The 12,793-nt window shown below is 36.7% G+C and overlaps 1 protein-coding gene across 7 annotated transcripts in view; it reads left to right on the forward strand.

The window, feature by feature from the left end:
• The window catches only part of ATRX (ATRX chromatin remodeler), a 285,985-nt gene that overhangs the window by 73,025 nt on the left and 200,167 nt on the right, over positions 1-12,793 (forward strand). For all 7 annotated transcript variants that reach the window (XM_019955726.2, XM_019955722.2, XM_019955724.2 and 4 more), the window contains one exon: positions 2,366-2,478. In XM_019955726.2, the coding sequence (XP_019811285.1) occupies positions 2,463-2,478 (16 nt within the window). In that variant the 5' untranslated portion in view covers positions 2,366-2,462. The remainder of the gene's footprint in view (positions 1-2,365; positions 2,479-12,793) is intronic.

A 12,793-nucleotide genomic window follows, 5' to 3' on the forward strand; every position in this document is an offset into this window, starting at 1 on the left:
TGACCATTAAAATGTTTTTCATACTGACTGTCCCATTTTACATTCCCACCATCAATGTATATAGGTTCCAATTTCTTTACATCCTTGCCAACCCTTTAGTTTTAAAATACAATTATCATATTCATCCTAATGTGTATAAAATAGTATCTCATTGTGGTTTTGATTTATATTTTGTTCTAATGACTAATAATCTTGAGCATTTTTTCATGTGCTTCCTGGCCATTTGTGTGTATTCTTTGCATAATTGTATATCTAAGTTCTTTTTTTAATTGAAGTATAGTTGATTTACAGTGTTGTATTAATTTCTGCTCTATAACAAAGTGGTTTAGTTATATATACATTCTTTAAAAAATATTCTTTTCCATTGTGATTTATCATAGAATATTGAATATAGTTCTCTTTGCTATACAGTAGGACCTTGTTGTTTATCCATTCTGTATATAAAAGCTTAAATCTGCTGCCTCCAATTTTCCACTCTAGCCCCCCTCCTACTCTCCCACCCCATTTAGCAAACAACAGTCTGCTCTCTAGAGCTGATTCTGTTTCTGTTTAATAGGTTCATTTGTGTCATATTTTAGATTAAACATATGAATGATATGTGGTATTTGTCTTTCTCTTTCTGAGTTACTTCCCTAGTATGATAATCTCTAGTTGCATCCATGTTGCTGCAAATGGCATTTTTTCATTCTTTTATGGCTGAGTGATATTTCACTGTGTGTGTGTGTATCATATCTTCTTTTTAACATTTTTATTTATTTTTAATTGAAGGGTAATTGCTTTACACTATTGTGTTGGTTTCCACCATACAGCAACATGAATCAGTCATAGTTATACATATGCCCCTCCCTCTTGAGCTTCCCTCCCACCTTCCACCCATCCCACCCCTCTAGGTTGTTTCAGAGTACCAGTTTGAGCTCCCTGAGTCATAGCTCAAATTTCCACTGGCTATCTATTTTATATATGGTGATGTGTATAGATATACCACATCTTTATTTATCTGTCAGTGACCATTTAAGTTGTTTCCATGTTTTGGCTATTGTGAATAGGGTTGTTATGAACATTGTGGTGCCATGTATCTTTTTGAATGCCCAGGTTTGGGATTGCTAGATCAAATGGTAATTCTGTTTTGTTTTAGGAGGAACCTCCATAGGGTTTTCCACAGTGGCTACACCAACTTAAATTCCCACCAACAGTGTAGGAGGGTTCCTTTTTCTCTACACCCTCTTTAGCGTTTATTATTTGTAGACTTTTTAACGATGACCTTTCTGACTGGTATGGTATTTCACTGTAGTTTTGGTTTGATTTCTCTAGTAATTAGAAATGTTGAACATCTTTTCTTGTGCCTGTTGCCCATCTATATGCCTTCTTTGGAATACTGTCTATTTAGGTCTTCAGCCCATTTTTTGATTGGGTTTTTTGTTGTTGAGTTGTTGTATATTTAAGTTCTTTAAAACCCATTTTACAGTTGGGTTTGTCTTTCTATTGTTTAATTGTAAGAAGTCTTTATATTATTAAAAGGGTATATATTATATAAAAGGATATTAATGCCTTTTCAGATACATGATTTGAAAATAGTTGTCCCCAGTTAAATGGGTTGTCTTTTCACTTTCTTGATGGTATCTTTTGATACACAGAGGATTTGAATTTTTTGCATTTTAAACTTTTATTCTTTTGTAACCCTGTTGGATTACAGATGCATCTATTATATAACTTAGTAGGATATACTGTAATAATACACTTACATAAATATTTCCATGGGAATCTGTGAGCTCTAAATCCCATTCTATGTTTTATTCATCATTGTGTTTGTCATTTATAAAATTACTCTGTTCTAAGCAGAAAATAGAGTAATAAACAAAAAACTACTGAAGGCTTCCAGAGAGTAAGTGCTCAGGAAATATATTTGAAAAATGAATGAATTATTATTGTAAATGATGTAAAGCAGAATATCATACTATTAATATTTTCCTTGAATTATACTTTTTTATTTTAAAAATATCTTATTCATGTATAGAGTTTTAAATTTCTGTCATACAGCTCAGTGATTCAGTTTTATATATATATATATATATATATATATATATATATTATATATATATACGCACACATATTCTTTTTCACATTATTTTCCATAATGGTTTATCACAGTCCTTGAATTATACTTTGTAGATAAGTGTACATGTAGAGTTTGTTACTCATGTTTTCATATCCTCAGTGAAATAAAGAAAAGACATTTTCTTTAAGTTTTATTTTATTTGTTTCAGACCACTTACAGTGTAGATAGATTTTCAGTTTACTAAACTATGTATTTAATTCAATATATGACCTCGTAAATAAGGATATTCTTAAAATTTTATTTTAACAGCGAAAGCAAGTTGAATACATTGGTGCAGAAGCTTCATGACTTTCTGGCACACTCATCAGAGGAATCTGAAGAAACAAGTTCTCCTCCAAGACTTGTGATGAACCAAAGCACAGGTAAATTGGAAAAAAGAATTGCAATATCTTCTAGTCTTATTTACTGTTTATTTTTGAGGAGCTGAAGTTATTAAAAGTTTTAATAGCCCCTGTGTTTCTAGGAGTTAGGTAATATCTGATATTATAGATTTTGATTCAGATAAGTAAAAAATTTAAGGTTTTATGGTTTTAGGTGCTTAGAGAAGCATACACTGAAGGTTTTATTTGTAATGGAAATGTTTTATAGAAGTGGGTGATGACTGTTAACTTTAAAATAGATAGGAGTGGGAGCAGTACAGAAATATGTTATTCTAAAAGTTATTCATGTATTATGAGTTATATTTTTATTTTCTTTGATAACTTTTCAGCATAGATTTGGTCCATACATTTTTAAAATACAAAACAACATCTCCTTTCTACCTCCCTTTTTCCTTTTTAAAAGTATATTGTATCATGTGATGATGACCATCATTTGTTTTCAAGTTTTTAAGGGTAGGCGCATATAGAAGAGGTGGACATGCACACAGGTGTGCGTACACACACACAAACACACACAGGCCTATTTGCACACAAACACAATATGTACAAAAAGTATGAAGAGTGGTAGATCACAGTGAAAAGTTCAACCATATGTGTAATTAGAGTCCCAGAAGGAAAGAAGAGAGAGAATGGTTCAGAATCTGAGTTTGATGAGATACTCACTGAGCATTTCCTAAAAGTGAAGAAAGACATCATGTAGATTCATGAAACACTGTGAACCTCAAGCAGGATAAATGGAAAGAAAACTATAACTAAGAAAATCATAATAAACTCCTAAAGAACAAAAACCAAGAGAAAAATCTTAGAAGCAGCTGGAGGAAAACAGTCATTGCTTTTTTAATGTTGAATGTTTTTGAACAGTAACACTGATAGCTCATTTGACAACAGTAATGTTAGAAGCTGGATGATAAATAAGTGATTTATTTAAAGGGCCAAGTGAAAATAATTGCTAGCATAGTCTGCTCAGTGAAAACATCTTTCACAAGTGAAGGTGGATAAAACTTTGGAGTTTTCCTGACAGTCCAGTGGTTAAGACTCTGCCCTTCTACTGCAGGGGGCATGGGTTTGATGCCTGATCAGGGAACTAAGATTCAGCATGCCATGAAGCATGGCCAAAAATAAGTAAGAATGATGTCAACATATGTACACTAGGGGAAATACCAAAGGGTTTTCTTAAATCAGAAGGAAAATAATTTGAAATGGCAGCATCAAAATACAGGAAGTTATGAATAACAATGGAATCAATAAATAGGTGGAAAAAATGAAATATGTACTTTTATCTAATCCACAGTCTCTAGTCTTAATTCATAAATTGCCCAACAGTGTTTTCATAGGTAAGTCCCCTACCCTCCCAAGACCAGGATCCCGTTGAAGAGCCCACACTGTATATGTTACTTGGTCTTTAGCCTTTTCAAATCTCAAACAAGCTGGAACCATGACATTTTAAAAATGTATAGATATATTATTTTGGTGATTGTCCCTCAGTGTTCGTTTGATTAGTTATAAAATTAGATTGAGGTTTTTAATTTTTGGCAGGATTGCTGTGTAAGTGGTATTATGTTCTTGTCCATACATCATATCACAAAGCACATGATGAAGTTTCCTCCTTTATTGGTGATATTAACTTAGGTTATTTGGTTATGGCTGCTTTTCTAAATTAAACCACTGTAAAGTTATGATTTATTCTTTTGTACCTACCTAAAAAGTAATTTGTTGAAGATTACTTTGAAACTGCTTAGGTATTCTTTTCATCATCAAAAATTAGCTTTTTTTAAAAAATTGCAAATTATCACAAACTTGGCAGCTTAAGACAACCCAAATTTATTATTTCACAGTTCTGTGGATCTGGAGTCCAGGTGGGCTTTGCTGAGGTCTGCTCAGGGAATCACAAGGGCTAAGTCAAAGTGATAGTAAGACTGTGTTCCTTTCTATAGCATCTGGAAGAATCCATTTTCATGCTCATTCAGGTTGTTGGCAGAATTCAGTTCATTGTGGTTGTAGGTCTGAGGTCCTCATTTCATGCTAACTATTGGCCAGGATCCTCTCAGCTCCTTAATTTCCTCTCGCATGGCCCCTTCCAACTTCAAAGCCAGCAATAGTGCATTGTGTCATCCTCATGCTTTGAGTTTCTCTGATTTAGCCTTTTGCTTGTTTCTTTTGCATCTTCTGCCATGAACTAGAGACATTTTTCTATTTTAAGGGACCCATGTGATTAGATTAGGTCCCTTCTGTCTCACTTCTCCCAAATGAGCTCCCATTTTTTAAAGTCACCTGTGCCATTTTATGTAGCAAAACAATGGGAGTGTTATTTCCTCACATTCACAGGATCTGGTGATTAGGGGGCATGAAATCTTGGGGGCCATTCCTAGAAATTCTGCCTGTCACCACATCCATTTATGATTCTTGGATCAATGGTATGTTACTATGATGGTTCAAAATGGTGATGTCCTATCATTACTTCTGTCTTTTCTGTAAGGGAGATGTTTACATTTCTATGCTCTCTCTTTATTTGTTTATATTGGTGTATGCTAGCATTTTTTTCTTTTTCCATGAACATTTTCTTACTGTCGTTATTTTAATGTTCAAATTATACCAATATTGGCTAGTGGGAACCCCTTTTGTATGGCTCTTGTAGACCTTTTCATAAGTCTTCATCAACCTTGAGCACTTTTCTTACTTTCTGCCCTCACAAGATGTTCATTGTTTACTTTGCACTGTCTGTTCCCCAGCCCTGGAATCAGTTATTTCTCCAAGAAGTTCTGATTCATTTTAGTGGGGTATAGTATTTAGAAAGCAATATCTGGGTGTATGATGTGCTCATTGCTGTTAGGATGTCTTCGCTTCCAGGCTCTTTAGCAGGGAAAGCCAATATATGTGATGTATTTTCATGTGTTGATATTGATACTTTTAGTTTTACTTTGGACTGCAGACATCATTCTGATCTTCCTCTTTTCATATTTTAACTTCTTACTGCAACAGAGAGAAAGGTGGTTCCCATTATCCTCAGTTTATGTACTCAGTTACTTAGTCTTCATTGTGTTCACAGTTTCAACTTTGCATGGTAAACAATCACAATAAAGAAACCTAACTAGTGTTAAATACTTAAAGTTCTGTCTTTAGAATGAAATTATATTGTCACAGTTCTAAATTCAGTAGTTAGTTGGGGAGTTTTGCTTCTAGTAGTGGCAGAGTAGCTCTTTTTGGATAAGCAGATTATCTCCCACAGATACCAATTATAAATTCTGGCCAAAATACTGAAAACAATGATGAAGGAACTGATTAGTGACACAAACAAGACACACACTGGAATAGAGTCAACATATGAAAAAAGAAGTATTCTTTGCTCAATTACCAATTGTTAAGCCTTTTTCCTTAGGAAAGGTGCCAGTTAGTTCCAGCAGTGGAATTTCAGACTTGGATAGCTTTCTTCTTCTGGATATGCTGTGTGAGCTTGCAGCCCTATTAATTTTGATAGCCTCCTTGTGACTAAGGTTGAACCAGCATAAAACTCAGCATTTGGTCTAAGGTGGTGGTATAGGAATACCATGATGTCACCTTCCCCCACAGACACACTGAATTTACAGCTATGTAAAGAGCAGTTCCTTCTACAGAAAAACTGAGGTGTGATTAAACAGCTTCTGCACAACAAACAGTACAAGTACCACATAGAGATTGGTAGAGACAGAGACACAGTACTGATGAGAACCCCACTTCAATGTGGTATGCAGCAGTGGAGAGGGATCACTAAGGAGCATGTGTGCACACTCGCCTGCCCTGGGGCACAGAGATAAAAACAGTGGTTTAAAAGGGACCTAGACTATGCATGAAGGAAATCCTCTTACTATCCCTACCTAGAGTGTCTGCAAAATGGGCAGAGAACTGCTGGAAGTCTCTTCAGTGTTGAAGGTGCTAGAGAGCACCATTTTTTGTGTTCTCCCATCACCTTGATGAGGTCTTCCCTCATAGCTCAATCGGTAAAGAATATGCCTGCAATGAAGGAGACCTGGGTTCAATTCCTTGGTCAGGAAGATCCTCTGGAGAAGGAAATGGCTACCCACTTCAGTATTCTTCCCTGGAGAATCCCATGGACAGAGGAGGCTGGCAGGCTACAATCCATGGGATCGCAAGAGTCAGACATGACTTAGTGACTAAACCACCACCATCACCTTGATGAGATGAGTGGAATGTAGTCCAGGTTTTCTAGCTGGCCTGCCAAGGCACTTCAGCCTGCTCCTGGCCCACACAAGGTAAAGTCATAGTGCCAGGGCAGCCCAAGTGTGCAGCGCCCTAGGATCCCCCTGGCCGATGATATATTAGGCTTCAGCTGACCTGCCAAAACTGCCTGACACATTCAAACTACACAGGAGATGCTCTTAGCAGAGATTATGCCTTCAAGACCAAAAGAGGTACCTGTTTTGCCGGATGTGTAGCATGAAACAGAAAGTCAAACAGAATGGGGACAGAAGAGTATGTTCCAAATGAAAGAGCAAGATAATACTTCAGAAAAAATCTTAACGAAATGGAGATAAGTAATTTATCTGATAAATAATTGAAAGAAATTGTCATAAAGGCTTTCCAAACTAGGGAGAAGAATGGAGGAATAGAGTGAGAACTTCAACAAAGGGTTCGAAAATATAAGAAAGAACCAATCAGTACTGAAGAACACAATAACTGAAATGACAAATAGAGGAAATTGATAGCAAATTAGATGATATAGTAGGACACATCAGCCATCTGGAGCACAGAATAGTGGAAATCACCCAATCAGAATAGAAAAAAAGAATTTTTAAAAATGAGAGTTTAAGGGAACTCTATGACATCAGGAGTACTAACATTCTCATAGTAGGGGTAGGGAGATTGCAGATGGAGAAAAGAGGGAGAGAAGGGGACAGAGACTTACTTAAAGAAATGTTTGAAAACTTCTCTAATCTGGAAAATGAAACAGACATCTAGGTACAGGAAGCACAGAGTCCCCCCAAAAAATGAATCCACAGAGATCCACACCAAGACACGTATGTAAAATGGCAAAAGATGAAGACAATTTTATAGACAGCAGGACAAAAACAACTAATTGTATACAAGGAAAACCCCATAAGATTACTTACTGATTTTTCAACAGAAGTTCTGCAAGCCAGAATGGAGTGGCATGATATATTTAAAGTACTGAATGTAAAAAACTTCCAACCAAGGATACTCTACCTGGCGAGTTTATCATTCAGAATTGAAGGAAAGATAGTTTCCCAGACAAGCACAAAACTAAAGGAGTTTAGCACCGTTAAAATGGCCTACAAGAAATGTTCAAGGGTGTTCTCAAGGTAGAAAAGCAAAAGCAATAGCTTGTTATTCAGTCTATATGTCAATAAGTAGTGTCCAACTATTTGCGACCCATGGACTGCAGCATGCCAGGCTTCCCTGTCCTCTACTATCTCCCAGAGTTGCACAAACTCATGTCCATTGATGTCTAAACATCTCACCCTTTGCCACCTCTTTCTCCTTTTTCCTTCAATCTTTCCCAGCATCAGGGTCTTTTCCAGTGAGTCGACTCTTCTCGTCTGGTGGCCAAAGTATTGGAGCTTCGGCTTCAGCATCAGTCCTTCCAATGAATATTCAGGGTTGATTTCCTTTAGGATTGACTGGTTTGATCTCCTTGCAGTCCAAGGGACTCTAAAAGTCTTCTACGACATCACAGTTCCAAAGCATCAATTCTTTGGTGCTCAGCCTTCTTTATGGTCTAACTCTCACATCCATACATGACTACTGGAAAAACCATAGCTTTGGCTAGATGGACCTTTGTCAGCAAGGTAATGTCTCTGCTTTTTAATATGCTGTCTAAATTTGTCATAACTTTCCTTCCAAGGAGCAAGCAACTTTTAATTTTGTGGCTGCAGTTACTGTCAACAGTGATTTTAGAGCCCAAGAAAATAAAATCTGTCACTGTTTCCACTTTTACCCCTTCAATTTGCCATGAAGTGATGGGAGAGATGCCATGATCTTAGTTTTTTGAATGTTGAGTTTCAAGTCAGCTTTTTCACTCTTCTCTCTCATTTCCATCAAGAGGCTCTTTAATTCCTCTTCACCTTCTGCCATTAGTGTGGTATCATCTGCATATCTGAGGATATTGATATTTCTCCTGGCAGTCTTGATTCCAGCTTGTGATTTATGCAGCCTGGTATTTCTCACGATGTACTCTGCATAGAAGTTAAATAAGTGGGATGACAATATACAGCTTTGTCACACTCCTTTCCCAGTTTTGAGCCAGTTCATTTTTCTATGTCCAGTTCTTACTGCCACTTCTTGACATACATGTAGGTTTCTCAGGAGATAGGTAAGGTGGTCTTGATATTCCCATCTCTTTAAGAATTTTCCAGAGTTTGTTGTGATCGACACGGTCAAAGGCTTTAGCATAGTCAATGAAGCAGAAGTAGATGTTTTTCTGGAATTCTCTTCCTTTTTCTATGATCCAAAAAATGTTGGCAGTTTGGTCTCTGTTTCCTCTGCTTTTTCTAAACCCAGCTTCTCAATTCACATACAGCTGAAGCCTAACTTGAAGAATTTTGAGCATAACCTTACTAGCATGTGAAATGAGTGCAATTGTATGGTAGTTGGAATATTCTTTGGCCTTGGAACAGACCTTTTCCAGTCCTGTGTCCATTGTTGAGTTTTCCAAATTTGCTGGCATTTTGACTGCAGCACTTTAACCACATCATCTTTTATGGTATGAAATAACTGTGCTGGAATCCCATCACCTATGCTATCTTTGTTTGTAGTAATGCTTCCTAATGCCCATTTGACTTCACACTCCAGGATGTCTGGCACTAGGTGAGTGACCACCCCTTTGTGGTTATCCAGGTCATTAAGACCTTTTTTGTATAGTTCTTCTGTATATTCTTTGCCACCTCTTAGCTAGAAATAAGAAAATATATGAAAAAAATCTCAGTGGTAAAGGTAAATATATAGTAATGACTGTGAATCAGCCACATATAAAGCTAGTAGGAAGGTTAAAAGACAAAAAATCAACTATAAGTAAAATAAGTGGTTAAGAAATGCATAAAGTTGTAAAATAATGTCAGAAAAAAAATTTGGGAGGGGTATACTAAAAATGTACTTTTAGAATATATTTGAACTTTACTTCCCTGGTAGCTCAGATGGTAAAGCATCAGCCTACAATGCAGAAGACCCGAGTTCAATCCCTGGGTTGGGAAGATCCTCTGGAGAAGGAAATGGCACCCCACTCCAGTACTCTTTCCTGGAAAATCCCATGGATGGAGGAGCATGGTAGGCTATAGTCCATGGGGTCGCCAAGAGTCGGACACGACTGAGTGACATCACTCACTCACTCCTCAAGCAGCTATCAGCCTATATTAAATCATTGTTTGTGTGTTTCAACCTGATAGTAACTGCAAATCCAAAACCTGCTATAGATAAATAAAAAATAAAGAGAGAAAGGAGCCCAAACATAAGGAAAGCCATCAGACTGCAAGAGAAGAAAGGAACAGAGAAGAACTATAAAAACAAGCAGAAAATAATTAACAATATTGCAATAAGTACATAGTTAGCAATAACCACTTTAAATGAAAATTTACTAAATGCTCCAATCAAAATAGAGATAGCTGAATGAATAGAAAACAGGACCCATTTATATGCTGCCTACAAGAGACTCACTTCCAATCTAAAGACAGATTGATATTAAAGGGATGGAAAAATATATTCCATGCAAAAAGAAACAAAAAAAGAAAGCTGAAGTAGTAAATAAAATGCTACAAAACCAGTGCATCAGGGAAGAAATCAAAGAGCAAATTCAAAAATACCTTGAGACACATGAAAATGGTAGCACAACTTTCCAATATCTATGTCCGACTCTTTATAACCTCATGGACTAGTCTGCTAGGATCCTCTGTCCCTGGGATTCTCCAGGCAAGGATACTGGAGTAGGTTGCTGTGCCCTTCTCCAAGGGGTCTTCTCCACTCAGGGATTGAACCCACATCTCTTACATCTCCTGCATTGGCAGGCAGGTTCTTTACCACTAGTGCCACCTGGAAAGCCCTCTAATATCTGTGAGATGCAGCAAAAGCGGTTCTCAGAGGGACGATCATAGTGAAACAGGCCTACCTCACAAAACAAGAAAATTCTCAAATTAAAAAAAATCCAAAACTTTATACTTAAAGGAGCTAGAAAAAGAGGAACAAAGCAAGCGCAAACTTAGTAAAAGGAAGTTAATAATAAAGGTCAGACTGGAAATAATGAAACTGCTAGCTTGTCTTCTTCTTCTTTTCAGGGTCTTTCACAGAGTAAAAGTTTTAAATTTTGAGCAAGTCCAATTTACAGATTTCCTTTTGAGGACATGCTTTTCTCCTATGTAAAGGAACCAGAAGAAGAACAAACCAAACTCTAGGTTACTAGAAAGACATAAACCATAAAGATCAGGGCAGAAATTAATGAATAGAGACTGAAAAAAATACTAGAAAAGATCAGTGAAACTTATGAATGAATTTTTAAAAAAATATGAACAAAATTGAAAAACCTTTAGTGAGATCCATCTTGATAAAAAGAGAGAGGGCCCAAGTAAATAAAATGAGAAATGAAAGATGAGATTTATCAACTTGTATCACACCAATGGAAGGAATCATAACAGACTACTGTGCCAATAATGAGGGCTTCCCTGGTGGCTCAGTGGTAAAGAATCCACCTGCCAATGTAGGAGACGTGGGTTCAATCCCTGGGTTGGGAAGATCCCCTAGAGAAGAAAATGGCAACCCACTCCAGTATTCTTGCCTGGAAAATTCCATGGGCAGAGGAGCCTGGAGGGGTATTGTCCATGGGGTCACAAAGAGTCAGACATGACTTAGCAACTGAGCACCCACCATGCCAACAGTGGAGAACATCAAAGAAATGGATAAATTCCTAGAAACATACAATCTTTCGAGAATGAATCATGGAGAAATGCAAAATCTGACTGATTACTAATAAAATTCAATCGGTAGTGAAAAAGCTTCCAACACACAAAAGTCAAAGACCAGATTGCTTCATAGGTGAATTCTATCAAACAAAGAAGAATTGTATCAACAATATTACAATAATTTTATATGGTGACAGATGGTAACTAGCCTTGTAGTCGTGATCATTTTGAAACATATAAAATATTGAATCACTATGTTGTTCACCTAAAAAGAATACATTGTCAATTTTATGTCAAAATGAAAGAATTAGATAGAAATCTGCATTCTTGATGAGGCATAATGGAATTAAAGAGATCCCAATAGGTTTTGTAAAATGGAGAAGGACATCTCACTTAGAAGAGAGCTACAGCTTGGGAGCTCCAGGACCTGCAAAAATTCTTACCGTATCTGGTTGGATTACAAGTGCAGTCCAGTTAGGGCTAAAAGAACAGAATAAAGTTTTCAGCTGCTTATACCAGAGGGTATATATTAATATTTTGTGGTTTGATTTCAGCTGAATTAACTATCTGCTATTAACAGAATCATCAACTAGAAGGGCATGCAGTGTTTACACTATATCTTAAAATATGTCCAGTATCCAATCTGAAATACTGGATTAGATATAAAGAGGAAACTGTGACCCATGCTGAAAAGGAAAGGAAATCAATAGTGACAATCCACATGTCTTAAATTTTGAAATTAGCAAACAAGAATGTTAAACCAGCTATTGCAAACTTATTAACAAAGGCACTAATTTGCTTTAGTATAATAAAGCAAATAGGCCTGGCCTGCTGCAATTCATGGGGTCTCAAAGAGTTGGACACGACTGAGTGACTGAACTGAATAAAGCAAATATATTTGTGAAGAGTGGACAGATAGAAAATCTCAGTACAAACATGGAAAATGTGAAAAAGGACCAACTTGAAATTCTAGAACTGAAAAATGTAATTTCTGAATAACAAATACTTGTATTTAACAGGAGATTAGAGATAGCTGTAGTAGTGTCAGTGAAGTTGATGATATTCTAACAGAAATTATCCAATCTGAGAATAGAAAACATTGAAAAATAAAAAGCATATAGAACACTTGCTCTTCAGATCCTTTCCACAGTTAATTTGTATAGTTATCAATCAGATACATGTAAAGAATAGGAATCCTTCAGTTCAGTCATGCAGTCGTGACCCACTCTTTGTGACCCCATGAATTGCAGCATGCCAGGCCTCCCTGTCCATCACCAACTCCTGGAGTTCACTCAAACTCACGTCCATTGAGTCAGTGATGCCATCCAACCATCTCATCCTCTGTCATCCCCTTCTCCTCCTGCCCCTAGTCCCTCCCAGCATCAGAGTCTTTCCCAACG

Source organism: Bos indicus, chromosome X, assembly GCF_029378745.1.
Source record: "Bos indicus isolate NIAB-ARS_2022 breed Sahiwal x Tharparkar chromosome X, NIAB-ARS_B.indTharparkar_mat_pri_1.0, whole genome shotgun sequence".
NCBI lineage: Eukaryota > Metazoa > Chordata > Mammalia > Artiodactyla > Bovidae > Bos > Bos indicus.